Source organism: Drosophila albomicans, chromosome 3, assembly GCF_009650485.2.
Source record: "Drosophila albomicans strain 15112-1751.03 chromosome 3, ASM965048v2, whole genome shotgun sequence".
Lineage (NCBI taxonomy): Eukaryota > Metazoa > Arthropoda > Insecta > Diptera > Drosophilidae > Drosophila > Drosophila albomicans.
Window position 1 is genome coordinate 16,089,794 of NC_047629.2, and position 16,361 is coordinate 16,106,154.

Here is a 16,361-nt window from a genome sequence, read left to right on the forward strand (position 1 = left end):
AAGCGTCCGCAGTTGTCGACGTCGAAGTTGCCATCGCAACCGCAGGGTTCCCTGAACAGCAACAGCAACAGCAACAACAACAACTTGAGCAACAACTACAACAAGCGACAAGAGCAACCAAGTCGTGTACACAAAAGTTTGACAAAGTTGCAGCCAGTCGTTTCATGCCCACAACAACTCCCAAACGTGCAACAAACACACACTGCCCCACAAACAACGCCTTTCGCTCTCTCGTTTACTCTCTCACTATTTCACTCACGCACATTCGCACATTGCTGTTCAGATTTCATTATAAGCATCGCTTATGTGTATTCTTGTTAAATATTAATTAAAATATGTGCAATTCTTGTTGTTGTTGGTTTTCGGCATGTCTGTGCGTGTTTGGCTCTGTTGCCTGCCTTTGGCCTACATAAAACTTCATACACCCTGTAAAACTATATACTAACTTGAGCTGAATTGCTTTTCTAAAGCAACGATTGGAACGTCTGTTATGTGTAGAACAATGTGTATTACGTGTGTTTGTGTGCGTATGCTGTGTGAGATAACTTGTTACTTCATTTTGTTGTTATTGGCAAAAACATGCTTCACTCTGCTTGTTTGCCTCGATGCAGTGCACTGCACTGGCAAGCAGTGCAACCGCAATCTGAAATCGTGTTGCCTACTTTTAGGCTGCTGATGTACCAATCAATTTGCAAGAGATTTGAGCCTTTTTGTTTATTTCATTTATTTATGTATTTATTTAGATTTTTAAACTTACATATTAGCATATATAACTTTTAGTTTGCGTAGTGTTAAAGTTTATTTTACTAAATTACATTTGTATTGTTGTTCGTTTTGTTCTTGTTGTGTTTGTGTTCGGGTTTGTTGCCAAAACATGAACGCACTTTTTGATTGCATTTGCATTTGCATTCGCAGCCAATTTGTTTAACTTTATTTATATAAATATGTATATATGCTTTATATTTTTATTTTCATTTGGATTTTAATTTTTATTTCATTTGTTTGCGGCAAGAGGCAAAAAAAAAGCGCCCCACAACAATTGAATATAATTTTTTTGTGCCTAAATTTGCAAACTGCAAACGGCAAACTGCATTTAAAATATTTGGAATTCGTATTCACGTATTTATTTAATAAAATTGGGCATGAAAAAAACGCATATTTATATATATATATCTCGTTTGTATATATGTGTGTATTGCTGAATAATATTTTCAGTTTGCTGCACATCAATCTCGTATCATTGAGTCGGACGCTGGGCTGGACTGAGGACGCGGGATTAAGGCACAGCAATAAGAACATTAAAAATAGTATTAACTTAATTGCGGGCATTTTGCAGATTGGCAAAATAAATTCACTATTAATTGAAAGTTTTAACAAAATTTCATAAATGTTTGGCTTACTTAAAACATGTAAGGGGACCTGTTCATGGCAGCAGACGGGGATTGAAGCGACCCATGAACAGGATCATGCCCGTCGGATTGTGGCGCACAAAATAGAGGAAAGGCTTATCGAAGCGCAGCCGAGGAGCATCTGGTACACGTGCCTGACGAGGACGCAATGGGAGCGGCAATTCCAAAAACTTAGGATCCAGCAGATCATCGTAGAAGCCACGACCCAATGCCGACTCCTGCACCAGTGAACCAAAGTCCACAATTGCCTCAGACGAATCGTAGGCATCATCATCGGTTGTATCCACATCCTTGTTACGCTTACGCAACGGTGGTGCTGGGTACATTTCGACATGATGATGATCGGATATCTTCTCCTCGCCACAAGTGCTGAACGTATTGATTTGTGTCATGTCCGACAGGAAGATATCCCGATTGCCATTACCCGTCAAACCTCGCAGATCAGCGAAGTCCGACTTGAACAGTCCCTTGAGTCCCATCTTCTGTAGACCCAGCGAAGCATTTACAAACGAGCGATGCGAGAAACGCGGCAGTTGCACCTCCATGCCTGGACGATCCATTAGTGAGGTGAGCAGATTGCTCCAAGCGTTCTCTTTGCTGAATGCCTGCTCCACGAGGTTGCGTTCCAATCGATCCAGATTGTCGGTGGGCGCCACCGAGCTCTGGTGTCCGGGCATTACATAGATAGTGCTAACGGTGTCCTGAATACGTCCGAAGGCTACAATTGTAGCATCCAGCTTGGGTTCATAGCCTGCCGTAAAGCCGGAGCGATAGAGCACAGCGGGAATTGGCACAAGACGACGTTGTCGCACTGTGGGATGAACCTGGAAGAACATTTCACCATCGCGATCTGTTGTGGAACCACGCGAGCAATCCGTCTGGAAGAGATTGGCCGATACGGTGGCCAATGGGCCATTAACCCAAACGCTATTTGTACGCAGATATTCCAGCACTTTGCCCATGGTATGACGCTTAACCAAAAGATTGGTGCGTCTTCGCACAATATCGTTGACCACATGGAAATTCACCTCCTCCACATGTCCGGCATACAGTTGCTGTGTCTTCTCCTTGAAGAACGGCAAAATCTTTCCATTGGCACGATCACTAAAGATTTCGCGCACAAATGCCGCTGTTGCAATATCACCCTCCATCGACTGTTCCACCGAGTTTGTGATGTTGCGGAAGATTAAATGTGGATTGAATGTAACCATATCGTCTAGCTTGAGTATTTCGTTCATTTCACCCGAAGTGCTGCCACGTGCGCCGAGGAAAACCATAGACAACATAGAGGTCATAGCAAAAGGTGAAATAACCAAACTTCTGGCCGAACTAATCTTCTCCGAGGTGATGGCCTTCCAGTAACTAAATGCGAGTTCGTTGCAAAGACGGGCAAAGGAGACAACATCGTCATCGAGTCGCACTGTTGATGCCTCTAAGCCCTGTGAGCTCTGCGGACTTGGCTCCAGTTTAACGGGTGGTCGTGTTGCTTGTGTCGAGGCGGCCATGAGATTGGTCAAGGAGGCTGGACGCAGCATTGGTCGTTGTTGCTGCTGTTGTAGTAACTGTTGCTGCTGGGAGTTGGTGTTGGCATTGTAGGGCAGTACCTTGGGTGGCTGGGGCTCCAGCTGATTATTGTAGCCGCCGAGCAGCGAAGGCTGCACATAGTACGAGACAGGCTTCAAGGTGTGCAGGCGCTTCGTTGTTGCTGGAGCTGCTGTTGTAGTCGTCGAAGTTGTTGTAGTTGTTGTTGTTGGTGTGCTGCTACTCAGTGGTTGCTCTGAGGTTGTTGTGGTGCTGCTGGGCAACAAAATGGGCAGCTGGTAGCTGGTTTGATCTTCGTCATCTTCCTCATCCGGTTGCTCATTGCCCTGATTGCCATAGCTGGCCAATGGCAAGCTCACCTTGTAGTTTTGCTCTTCCTTTTCGTCTTCCGTTGACTGCTCCGTGGACTTGACTGCGCTTTTGTCATGCTCGCCGACTTGGGGTCTAACCACCACGCTGGCCGTTGTCTCTCCCAACTTCACGTAGGGATCTTCATCGTCCAGCTGATATTTCTGTGAGCTTGTCGTATCCTCTTCGGTTATGGTGGCTGTCAATTCATCGGATATGTCTTCCATGGATTCCTCATTCAATTCCAGTGTTTTGACCGTGCTTAGCTCGATTTTTTCCGTCACTTGCTCGGAGCTGAGCGACATGTCTGATTCGGATGATACCACAGTCATATCGCCGGGTATTTCTGTAATCGTTTCTTCAGAAGTCACTTGCTGTTCACCCTCCTTGCTGCTTTCGGTCTGCTCCTCGGTAGCATCTGATTCTGGTTGAGCTGTGTACTGTGGCTGCAACTGCGCTGCATTGGTTACACTATCCTCGGCACTTTGCATCGGCTCCAGTTCTGTTTGTGTCGTCTCTTCCTTCTGCGTCTCCTCCTCCTGTTGCAGCTGCTGCTCCGTTGATGTTTGCTCTTGTGCGTCCTGGTAAACAATCGTTGATGCCGCTGCCCCAGTTGTGCTCGTTGTTCTTGTTGTCGTTAGCTCCTCTTCGGTCGGTTTTTCCTCCTCCTTCTCAGCGGCAAGCGGCACCTGCGTTTGTGTCTCTTCGTAGTTGGCTGTCGTGGACGTTTCGCTGGCTTCCGCGAGGATTTGTTCGTTGTAACCATTTGTCAACATTTCGGGCATTTGCTCCTCGTCGCTCTCGTTGCCATTGGTGTCCGGTGCATCGGGATTTTCGTTGTCGTTTTGCTCGACGCTGGTCGACGTTGTCTCCTCCTCATTGACGGTGGTCTCTTTGCTTTGCTCCGCTTCCTCCTCTGACAGCTGCTGTTGCTCGGTGGTTGCCTCCACGCTCACTGTCGTCTCTGTTGCCTGCTCTGACGCTTGCTCCTTCTCCTGATACTTCTCTGGCTCCTTTTCCTGCTCAAGCGCCTGCTGCTCCTCCTTTTCCTCCTCCTGTTTGTTGACTTCCTGTTTATGTGGCGCTTCGCTTGGCTTTGTGGCGGCCAAGAGTTCTAGTCGCTGCAGCTCGAACTGCTCCTGCTCATCATCCTCATCCTGTTGCTGCTGTGCATAGATTTGTGATAGCGACAGCACTGGTACCTTGTATGTGGTGCTCTCCTCGTGCTCTTCCTGCATCTCGCTAAGTGGCAGGGTATTAAGATATGCAGCTTCCTGTTTGATGAGCTCCTCATTGCTGGGTATGATGGTCGTGATTTCCTGAGCTGGTGCTGATTCTGTTGTCGTCGTCGTCGATGTTGTTGTTGTCTTTAGTTGCTGCTTTGGTGGCTTCGGTGGCTGCAACAGGAACGAGGTGTTTAGCTGCGCAAAGTTCGTCAAGCGATGCGAATCATCATCAGCGTCATCGTGCAACTGACTGGGATTGTATTGCTCCTGCTGGGTGATCTGTTGAATCACATCGGACATAAGGAACTCCAGTTCATCTTTCGTCTCGTTGGAGTTCATGTGTATATCAGAGACGAGCGTGTTGCTGCCATCGACAAGTGTGGAGGCAACTGTTGCCGCCTGTGTCTGGAAATTGGCCATAGAGATTTGATCGGTTGGCTTGAGTACTTCCAGATTGAGCTGTTGCACCAGATTGGCAATCATGGGCGTTACCTCTGTGCTATCATCGTCGTCATCAGCTGCCGTGGTGCTTTCCGATACTGGTAAACGGGCCACAAGCTCAGTAGTTGCCTCTTCGCTTTCGGAATCCGTTTGCTGATAGTAGCCACTGGTCGTGGGTGCTGTGGACTCTTCTGGCTGCTCGGTTAGCTCAGCAATCACGGCTTCGGGTACTTCGGCATAAAGTGGCTCAAACTTCACCACATGATTGGCTTCCGAAGTGGGTTTTGAGGTCGTGGTGGCAGCTGCGATTGCGGCAAGCTTCTCTGCCTGCTTTTGTGCTTCCAGTTGAGCTTGCTTCTGCTTCTCTAAGTCCTTCAAGAATTGCTTCTGCTTCTCCAACTCTTTTTCCATTTCCTTCTGCCTCTCCAATTCCCTTAGCCTCTCCAGTTCCTTCTGCCTCTCCAGCTGTTTCTGCTTCTCCACTTCCTTCTGCCCCTCCAGCTCCTGCTGCCTCTCCAACTCTTTCTGTTTCTCCAGCTCCTTCTGTTTCTCCAATTCCTTCTGTCTCTCCAACTCCTTTTCCAACTCCTTCATCTTCTCAGACTCTGTCTCAGTTTCCATATCGGAATCGTTTTCGGTTTCATCCAATGGTGCCATAGGCGTGGTCAGCAGGAATTGAGTATTATAGGGCAACTCTGTTGTCTCTGGTTCCTCCAGGGGCTGGTCCGTCTTCACGGGCTGCTGTGGCAGCAGCTCCATTGGTGGTGAGCTGGTCGAAGCAAAGTATTGTGGTCTTGCGGTTATCAATACCACCGTTGTCTCCTGCTCTGGCTCCACCTCAATGCTGCTGTGCGTTGTCTCCGATGGTTGCTTGTGCTGCTCGCCGAAATCCAAGTGCTCCAGACTAGTGCTGGCATCCTCCTCGTCAAGCATAGTGGCCAGTGTGCTGCCGCCATAGTTGGCTGCCAAAGGTCTTGGGGTATTTATGATAGTTGTGGTTGTCTTGGGAGTTGTTGTTGTGGTTGTCGTAGTTGTGGAGCTTGAGGTTGTGGGAGTTGTTGTCGTCGTGGTTGTTGTGGAAATTGTGGTTGAAGTGGTGATGGCTGCGGTGCTGGTGCTGCTTACTTGCGTCTTCTTTTTGTTGGCCAACGTCTGCATTTGCTCGTTGTTCTCCGCACTGTCGTATTTCACGGGCACGGGCGCCTCATCCTTCTTGTCGCTCGCCAACAGATCCTGTGTGAGGCTCTGTACAATCTGATCCATCGAGAGTATCTGATCCGGCGATAACTGTGGTGCAGGCGATGGCGAGCTGTGCTGCAGTTGCTGTTGGATCATTGCCAAGGATGGCAACGGCTGTGGCGTCTTTTTCAGCTGTGTTGCATCGGGTTGTGCAATAAGCACGGGTAGCTGTTCGCTGGCCTCGGCATCGTAACTGGGCACGGGGTAGACAGGTGCGTGAGTGGTGCTAGTGGTGGTGGTGGTTGTCTTTGAGGGCACCGCATTCACATAGCCATAGGAGTGAATTGGTTTGTGGCTCGGTTTGTTGTTCACTTCATTTGTTGGCTCATTCTGTGGCTTTTGATGGTGCTTGTGTTGGTGCTGCGTGGTTGGTCGCTTGGTTGTTGTTGTGCTGGTGCTGGTGGTGCTCGAGTGCGCTGGTTTGTTGTGAAGCTTCTGGTGATGCAATGCAGGTCGCCTGCTTGTGGTTGTCGTTGGCTCAGCGGTAGTTGTTGTGGTAGGCGCAGCGGTTGTGGTTGTTGTCGGCGCAGCTGTGGTTGCTTCTGGCTCTGACTGTGGCTGATGAGGATCTTCTGCTGCTGCCTCGGGCTTCTGAGATTCGCCATGTGGATCCTCGACGGGATCTTGTGGTTGTGCAGGCTCTGTCTCGACAGAAGGTGCCGCAGTGCTTGTAGGTGCCGGTGTTGTGGTTGTTGTTGTTGTGGTGGTGGTTGGCTTGGGCTTCTTGTGTGGGCGATGTGGACGTGGTGGCTTCACAGTGCTGACTTCCTGGTGGTGTGGTGCAGAGGCTGCTGCAGCGGGGTCCGTGGCTACAGCCTGCGGTTTCGGCTTAGTGGTTGGCTTACGCTTGGGCTTGCTGGGCTTGTTGCTGCTGCTACTACCGCTGCTGCTGGAGGTTGTGCCGCTGCTGCTGCTGCTGGTTGTGCTAGTGGCTAGTCCTGGCGTGCGTGTTGGCTTACGTTTCTTCTTCTTGTGCGTGGTGGACACTGGTGCTTGAGTTGTTGTTGACGTTATTTCTTGAGCAGCGGGATCTTCTTCTGCCGGCGTTGCAGCTGTGGTTGTGGTTGTTGGTGCCACAGTCGTAGTTGTTGTGGTCGTGGTGGTGGTTGTCTTTTTCTTGTTCTTCTGCTTGTTGCCACTGTGATGCGTTGTGCCGCTTGTGGTGTTAACGGTGCTATTTCCCTGCGCTCCGCTGGGTTTCTTCACGCGATGTGGTTGAGTGGGTTTGCGCTGCACATTGGCGGGTTTCTTGGCCAGCTGATGATTGGAGACAATCTTCTCAGTGGTGCTGGAATGACTGGCTGCACTCGTCGACGATGTGGGCGTGTGTATGATCTCCTGATTGTTGTAGAATACCCGACGCGTGGTTGTTTCTGGCCCGGGCTTCACAGTGGTGATGGGACGCTTCTGGTAGATGGGTTGCATGTTCACCACATCGAAATCATGCATATTGGCCGCCGACTGTTGATACTGCTCAATGCCCGCATAGACGGATTCCATGGGATCGAGTTCCTCTTGCACCACTTGTGGTGTCATCTCAGTGGTGCTCTTGGTGGTGCTGGGCTTGCGTTTGTTGCCTGGCTTGCGCTTTGACGGCTTCGGTTTCTTCGTAACTCGCTGCGTTGTGGGCACAGCTCGTGTTGAGGTGTCCAGCAGTTCGGATTCAGGTGTCATCACAACCTGTTGCGGTTTTGGAAAGATGTCGCCACCTGTGTTCCCAAAGATAGCAGGCAATATGAGTGACCATGATGAGGAAACATCAGGTGTGTCCAGCACTGGTAGGAACTGCTCGGCAGAGTTGTTCTTTGTGGAGCTGCTGGCCACCTCTTTGTTGAGCACATTCTGCACCCGATTTACAATATCCTGGACATTCTTTTCCGGCTCATGTTCGGTTTGTGGTGGTGTGTGAATAATCGAAGGTCCTTCACCATCACCGTTCGCCACAATGCTCTGGATCTCTTGCATGGTCATCAGACGCTTCACCAGCTCGCCGTGCTCATCGAAAGTGTAGAACTCATAGCGATCAGGATTCAACAGATCAATGGGACTGGCAACTTGCAATGAGGGCTGCGGCTTTGGCACTTTATGGCCCAGTGCATCCGTAAACTGTGGCTCATTGCCGTCGAGCACCACGGAGACCGAGGAAACCACGCTAAATGACACAGACAGAGAGAGAAAGAGAAGAAAAAGACAGAGCATATGTTATCGAGTGTCAGACAATGATTAATGACAAATAAATGCGATTATGCTATGCTTGCAACAAAAAAACCGCGAAAGAACGCTGAAGTTGTGTGCTGGGAGTGATTGACGGTAAGTTACTTTCCAAAAATAATAAGTAAGTAAAGAATTTATTGAATGATTACTTATTTTCTTATTGTGAGGTAAGAGGTAACAAATATTAAAATTTTCCAATTATAAGTATACATATCAACAAGTTATTACACCCTTGCACTTTGCGTGTACCGGGTATAATAACGAACAGGCAAAAGAAATGTTGGACGCAAGTCATGCTGCATACTTTGCGGCGCATTCGCTTGGCATTTTAATGGAAATTGAATGGTATGCAATCGTTGCAAAAAGTCACAGAGTCACGCTCTGATGATGCCGCCGCAACTCCCCGTTTTTCATCTCCCCTCCCCTCATGCTGGTTGCATTGGCAACCATCTCGCGCGGTAGTTAGTTAACATATTTACATGCAGCACAGCGCACACATAAACACATACTCGTATGTGTACTCCTACAATCTCTCACTGTGAATGACAGCGAGCACATCATTAACATTTATGCACGTGAGCCGAGGCATGCCTCGTCATATGCAGCTGCTGCCCCAATTGCTGTTGTTGTTACTACTACTTTTTTGTTGTTGCTGTACTAGCTGTAGGATCTAGCTGAATAGCTAAGTGCATGTCAGAGTTATGTCTATCTATCTGCGCTGCCTGTCTGTCTGTCTGTCTAACGCGCTCTTCATTATCCCAGCTCAAATCACAGCTGCCGCATGAGTGGCAAAAATCTAAATAATTCGCTAAAATTATGTATAATCATTTGCGAATATTTAAACACTTTGGGTTTAGCCTTTCAACCTTTTATCTAGATTTACATATTTTAATGCAATGAATATAATTACCAAAATATTATGTTCGTTTTGTTTATTGTCAAATAAAATCACAGAATTTAACTGATTAACCTCGATTACTTGTGTGAAAACTATCTCTTTATACCAACAGAGTATTACTTTTATTATGATTATTGTAACAACAAAGGTTAACAATTAAAAATGACAGGGAAAATAAATTAAAATGCAAACAAAACGAGAGGTCTTTGAGCGGTATTATATTACTACGTTAAAATGAAATTGCAAATACTTTCTCAGCGAAGGGGTTTAAATATTTATCTGCCAAAAACAGAAATTGTAATTTACTTTCTCTATATACAATACGTACATGTTAATGTATTGCTATATACAATTTGGCTGACGAATTCAGATGAAATTCAAAAGCGAAATTGAAACAGAGATGGAGAAAAAATAACAAGTATAATTTGAATAGCAGATTTACATTTACATTTTCGGCTCTTTCTTTTTTTGCGTTGTTGTATGTTTTTGGCGTAGCCAAAGGATATTATTGTACGTAAGAATTTGTGCCAACGGCAATGACAGAAAATGCATTAAATTGCCAAAAAATTAAATACAATTTGTTGGCAAAGCAACGTAATTTATGCATTGCATATCCAAGTGCTGTATATAGTGTGTAACCCTTGGGGTAGTCGACTGAGGGTTATAATACACAGATTGCCCTTACTCCGATATAAACTTAAACATCATCAGTATTATCTATGTGGCAGCTGCTCGTAATCATTATCTACCGACTAACGGACAGACAGATAGAGAGACAGACAGACGGACAGACAGACAGATTGACTACCATATGCCGCTGGCTGTGAATTTGTTTACGCTCTGAATTAATGTGAAAGCAGGAGGATGAGGAGGAGCTAAAGGAGAGGTTGAGAGAACCTTGCCCTGAAGGTTAACGAAATTCATAACGAAAACAAAATATTAATTTTCATTTTCATTTTGCTTTTAGCTTTTGCTTTTCCTTCGCTTTTTTGCCACTTACTTTTTGCCTTTGCACTTCAATACATGTATTTTTTTATGTGCAAAAATTGTTTTGGGCCAGAGTTCGCTGTTGGCTTTAGCTGCACTCTTGGGGTCTGCACCACCAACACCACCACTTAGCTGCCCCAAACCGAAGGCCACACTGCCACACAGCCACACTGATTAGCATTGATTTGAAGTTAATGAGCACTCAATTTGTGCCTCGCCTGCTATTTTGTTTATTTTTTTTGTTTTTTCCTTGTATTCTTGCCCGTTGTTCTATTTTCCCATCCCGGTTTTTCGGTTTGAGCGTTGTTGGATTTTAAACAGAGCGCCGCAAGGTATGCCACGTGTTTTATTGCTGCTTTGCCATCAAGTGGCGTGATGCGCTGCGGCGCCTGTTGAGCAAATTAATTAAAATACTAAGGCATTTGCCAACTGACCAGACCCACAGCCCAGACCTTCATCCACGCCCACGCCCACGTCCACGAACAGCGGGCCAACAACAAAAGAGAAATTCTATTTCAATTAGTGGGAAAAATTGCAAAAAGCTGTACAAACAAAAGACTTTTGCCTAACAACAGCAGCGACAACAACAAGCACAAACAATGCCAAAGCAAATGCAGAGGGAGACAAGAGGGAGGATGAGGATGAGGAGTCTCGACTGCCTTGCAACCCCTCCATAAAAGTTAAAATCGCGCTCACGTCAGCCAAAAGAGTCTGTGCACTCACCTGGAACCGATGACTTTCTTTGATGCCTCATCCGGCGACGTGAATGTTGCGGATGTTGTGGCTGTGGCATGCGGCAACTTCTCCTCCTGCTTTGGCATAACTGCCTCGTACACAATGGCTGGTTGCATAGCAGCAGCAGCGGCAGCGGCGGCATCATTCCCGTGGCTGGACACACTCGATGTGGTCAGATAGGTGTAGATAGGCTGCTGCTTCGTCTGATGTGCTGTTGCTGGGGTGCTGCTGGTCTTGGGATAGGCCGCGACAACGGCGAGTTCACCCAGCACCAGGCACAGGCACAGCAGCCCAAGCGGCTGTAAACTGCGCAGGGAACGCATTGTTTCCTGCCTAGAGTCCTCCAGTCCTCTGCTCTTAGCTTCTTTCCACTCTTCTCTTTCTCGCTCTCACTCTCCCTGTCGCTGTCTGTTCTGATTGTTTGTTGTCTCTCCCACTCAGCAGCTCCTGTTTTTCTTTTCGCTGGCTGTTTTTCTGTTTTTATTTGAGCTTGAGTCTTATCTAAAAATTGTTCTTAGCCGCGTGACCTTTTCGGGCCAGCTTTGGGTCGTAGTTGTTGGCTGTTTAATGTTGAAGCTCGGACGTCAGCGTCGCTTGCGTAAACATGAAGCGAGCGTCAAGAGCTGCAAAGTAAAATGAAAAACTAATTAATGCAATGTTAATGAAAATGCTCTAGAAAATATATATGTATAGCAAGTAGTATTATTAAACAGATAGCACAGTTCTCTTTAGCTCTAGGAAATGTATTCTTGTATAAATTTGTACATTTACATAAAGCTAGCATTAAAGTGCTCGACAAGTTGCAACAAACTCCCCTCGGTATAAGTGTATGTGTGTGTGTGTGGCATACTTTTAGGCTGTCATAATCAGGCAACCACGCAAATTGCCCAGGAACCTGATGCCCAAGCCGCAACTCGCTAATGCGCCTGTAATTATGCTAATAATAACGAGGCTGCCACATGACTCTCTCTCTCTCTCTCTTCTGTGTGTGTGTGTGTGTGTGTCTATGTTTTGGAGGGCTTAAACTGCCTTTTGCTGTTTGGAGGCAGCTGCAGCCTCGTCTTCGCAACGTCTTGCTGCACGCTGCTGGCTCCTGGCATGCTTTCAATACCCCAACCTAAAGTGCACCACAATTTAGACATAAGACGCAAGGATCTGCAAATGCAACATGCATAAGTGGGAGAGTGCGAGTACGTGTTCTTCTCTATGTGCATGTGTGTGTCTATGTATTTCTATACTCATATATGTGTCCAACTTCAGCGGCTGTTGCTTTATCCAACAACTGCTTCAGCTTCTGTTTCAGCTAGAACAAGTTTTGGCATTAGTTGGGGGCTTTAAAGCCTTAGTTTGCCTTTAATTAACACTGCTCGCATGGCGTATTTACAGATCAACTGACACAGGGCTTATCATTTGTATAAATCTCTAGCTGACAACTCAGTTTTTACTATGCATAAGCATTTTTATACCCAACTAAACATAGCTTCATATGGGTATATGCATTTGTCAAACAAATTATTATGTTTGAATTTTAATTTTCAAATTTAATATTTAAAATTAGTTTGAACTTCCTCTTTAACTCATTTATTTATACTTATGCCCACACTTGTACACTTAAGTAGTTCCTCAAGTAAGTTAAAGCCTTGAGCAGTTGTTCAACTAACATAAATTAATTGACTAAAGTTACCTCTGGGATACAATTAGTAATAATAGGAGAACACACAAAACTAAATTTGAGAATTTCCCCCTTTTGTAATCTTTACTGTAAACTTCTGCACAAAATTTTCGTATATTTAAGTATGTTCGAAAAGTTTTGCTACCTTTCTGTGCAAAGCACAACATATGCTCATTTATGAATAATTATTATTAATTTTCCTGTTTTCAAAGTGGATGCCCAAAAAATACAGGCCATCTAACAGTCGAGTATTTTGCATAGTTTTGAGAGTTTGGTTTTTGGGGGTTTTGTTTTTAGGTTTTGTCACTAAGCTTTCGTGTTGTGCTGATAACAAAATGAATTGTCAATGGCGCGACAGGCGCAAAACAACAATATGTTAATAAGCACAAGCGCTTACAGCAGCAGCAGCAACAGCAACGGCAGCAGCAGGAGGAATAACACAACTAATAACAACAACAATAAAATGGCTAAAGAACGCGCTGACAACTTAAAGCCTTTTGCTGTCAAAATGTTAACAGAAAGCCACACATTCCCCTACTGTGTGTGTGTGCTCGGATTTTGGGTGTATGTGTGTGTATGTGTATGTGCAATGAACCCCAAAAGTTTTGCCGCAGCACGTACATTTGATATGTATCCCACAATATAAGCAGCTAAACAATTTCAGTTCAATGCGAAAAAAATCGCGCATAAATATCGAAGCAAAGCTATAAAAATATGTTGGCTGGCTGGGAATATCGCTTTGGTCTGATTCTTTTATGGCTAAACTGTGGCCAAATTAACATAAATTGTGCGTAAAAATCCCGTCTCTTTTTGCGTTTTGTGTTGTGGGGCCAAGCATAACGTTTAAGTACAAACGGATGCTGCCATTTCAAGGATATCAACGCATTGACACGCGCTGACAAAACACACTCGGAGAAGGGAAGAGGGGGTCGAAGAGGCGTTGAAGAAGGCGTCATGGCCATAACTTTGACAATTGATTTGTAACGGTAAATTACGAATGCCAACATTCCCGAAGAAACCAGGCATCGTCTCACACAACCTGACATTGAAAATGTAAATGAAATGCAAGAGGCTACGAAAAACCGATGCCCCTTGGGTTTGGCCCAAACGAGAGCTTTAGCTAGATTGACGACTGACTGCCGGCTACTCGCTGCTCACTGCTCACTGCTGCCCTGCCATTGTCTGCATGACAATGACGCTGAGTGACATGACAAGTGGACGACACACGCACACACACACACACACACACGCACACCTAGTCTCACACACACACATTGTTGCAAACCAGAACAAACACTAGAAGAAAGTGTGGTCGTTCAGGTTTCGGTTAAGGGCACAACGAGCACAAGATTGAACCTGACAGCTGTAGAGACAAGCAAAGGAAGCACACTTTGGACGTTTGTTTAAACAAATCAGCCAGACATTTACATAGTATACAGTCCCTCCTACTCCTACATACACACACACACATGTTACTCACTTGCACCGCAAATACTTTGGGGCATACAATAAATCAAATGACAAAAGGAAAAGGTGTATTTAGTCGAAATGACATTTTGGGCCATGTGGTTGACAGTTTTTGTTAAGCACACGAGGAAAGGTTCGATAAACGAGGGTAGCTTAAATAGTTCGATCAACTTTGACATGCTCTAAAAACTGTTAAATGCTAAGCAATGTTTATGGTAAATATAACAAATATTAAAATTAATTCAGATGTTGATTTATATTTGTTCTTAGCATGTTTATTGTTAGAAATATATATCCAATTTAAACTTTAACTTCTACATTACCTGACTCAAATATATAATTTATTTTAAATCTGAAATGTATTTCATTTTCCATTCTCAACTCTCTGTCAACAAATGTTACAGCTGCAATATTTGATACTCCAGACAGTCAGTGTTAATTGGTTGAAATGAAGGGTTTAGTTTTGGAAATTAACCCGACCAACAAATTTGATATTGGCTACTTAAGACATTTGGGTTGAAATCCCACTTATATTACCTGGAAACAAGCACACGACCAAAAACATTTTCCATGTTGCGTGTGATGAAAATACAAAAGAAATTGGTTTTGAGGCTAACCCATCCTTTCGCAACCAAAAAAGCAAAAACAAGCACCAGCCAATTGAGCCACACACACACAGATACACAATTGCTATGTGTATGTGTGTGTGTGTAAAGTTAGTGAACAGTTTGCCATGCGGTGGCTGCCGCCTCTCTGACCAGCGAAAATGTGTCACGTTTCTGTTGTGGAAAATTAAGATTTTCCCCAGAACTTATTTCGGTTTGTTTTTGCTTGTTAGCCATTGACTTTTCAGTCGGCGAACAAAACAGAACGGGATGGGACGGGAAGGGAGACATTTGTGATGGGCGGGATTGTATTTTTATTGGATTTTCTTGAACTTGTACTCAATCAGTCTTCATTTGCGGCTGAAAATTAAAGCAAATTGTATTAGACTGCGTCGGTCAAAGACTTTTAATGACAGCCGTTTTGCCATTTAAAGCTGAAGCCGAAATCTGAAATCACAGCACAACAAAAATGAGTAAAAAAAAATCAGAAAAAAACTGAAATATACTCGTAATTCACCCATTGAGAGGCGTCTTCGTCTGCGACTCACACTTGGTCTGGTGCAATTGTGTCTGAGTAACACATAAGCAAGCTGTTGAGTATGTTGCTTGTTTCTTGTGATTTTTCCAACTATTTTCATTCGCCTTTCCGTTTTTTTTATACCCGCTATCCATAGGGTTGAAGGGTATTATAGAGAAGGCATATATTTTGTTTTCGACAGCAATCTTGCTTCAGCCTCCGCCATTAAAAAAAATTGAATAGCAATTGTAATTTTGAAAATAGAGAAACTTTTTTGTACAAACAATAATAGCTACAGTATTACTGATTTGGTTAATTTTAAATGTAGTAATTTTGAATGTAGTGCCTTCGGTATATATTAGTATTATTGATATATTTTGAATGTAAGAAAAAGTTTTTTTTATGGTATGTTAATATTATAATTAGTATCATTTCATTCAAAGTGAGTAGCGGGTATCTCAAAGTCGAGCACACTCAAATGTAGCTTCCTTACTAGTTTTTTTTTTTGCAGGAAACGCAGCCAAGTGTTAGCCGACATTTACACGCTGCTTCTGAGCTGCGTCGCTGGTTCCGTTTGAAGCTGTTTTTGTGCTGGTGTCTTAAACGAACACGAAGCAGGAGACGTAGTAGAAGACGGAGATTGAGACGAAGACGTAAGCGTAAACGTAGACGAAGGCAACGGCAACGGCAAGAGAGAACTTGGACGGACTGGCACTATTGCTGCGATTGGGGCGCACTTTCGCACTTTTACGCTCCCGCGGGCCTTGAGTGTGGATTGCTGCGCTACACTAACAAAAGTTTATCGCTTTGTTTCCGTTTCCGTTACGCTGGCGTTACGTATACGCCATGCGGGCTGCCTGGCTGGATGGCTGGTTCCCCCTAAAGCGTAACCTCCAGACGCTCATAAGATGTAATTCAAGCGCTTTGTGCGTGGGTGTAGATGCGCTGCTGCCTTAGAGGCAACAACGATGTTGCACAGTTTTACCTAAGTTGCTTCCACAGCGAAGCCAAAGTTTTTCCACAGAACATTTGATTTTATTTATTTATTTCGATTTGTGTGC

The 16,361-nt window shown here is 45.0% G+C and overlaps 1 protein-coding gene across 3 annotated transcripts in view; it reads right to left on the reverse strand.

The window, feature by feature from the left end:
- Positions 1-717: 717 nt before the first annotated feature.
- LOC117570714 (mucin-17) overlaps positions 718-16,361 on the reverse strand; it is a 38,971-nt gene continuing 23,327 nt past the window's right edge. For 2 of the 3 annotated variants that reach the window (XM_052004563.1, XM_052004562.1), the window contains 2 exons: positions 11,028-11,662; positions 718-8,357 (listed from right to left, as the gene is read on the reverse strand). In XM_052004563.1, the coding sequence (XP_051860523.1) occupies positions 1,424-8,357; positions 11,028-11,362 (7,269 nt within the window). In that variant the 5' untranslated portion in view covers positions 11,363-11,662 and the 3' untranslated portion in view covers positions 718-1,423. Of the gene's footprint in view, positions 8,358-10,317; positions 10,459-11,027; positions 11,663-16,361 lie in introns of those variants that run through there. The other variant, XM_052004564.1, reaches the window with a different exon arrangement.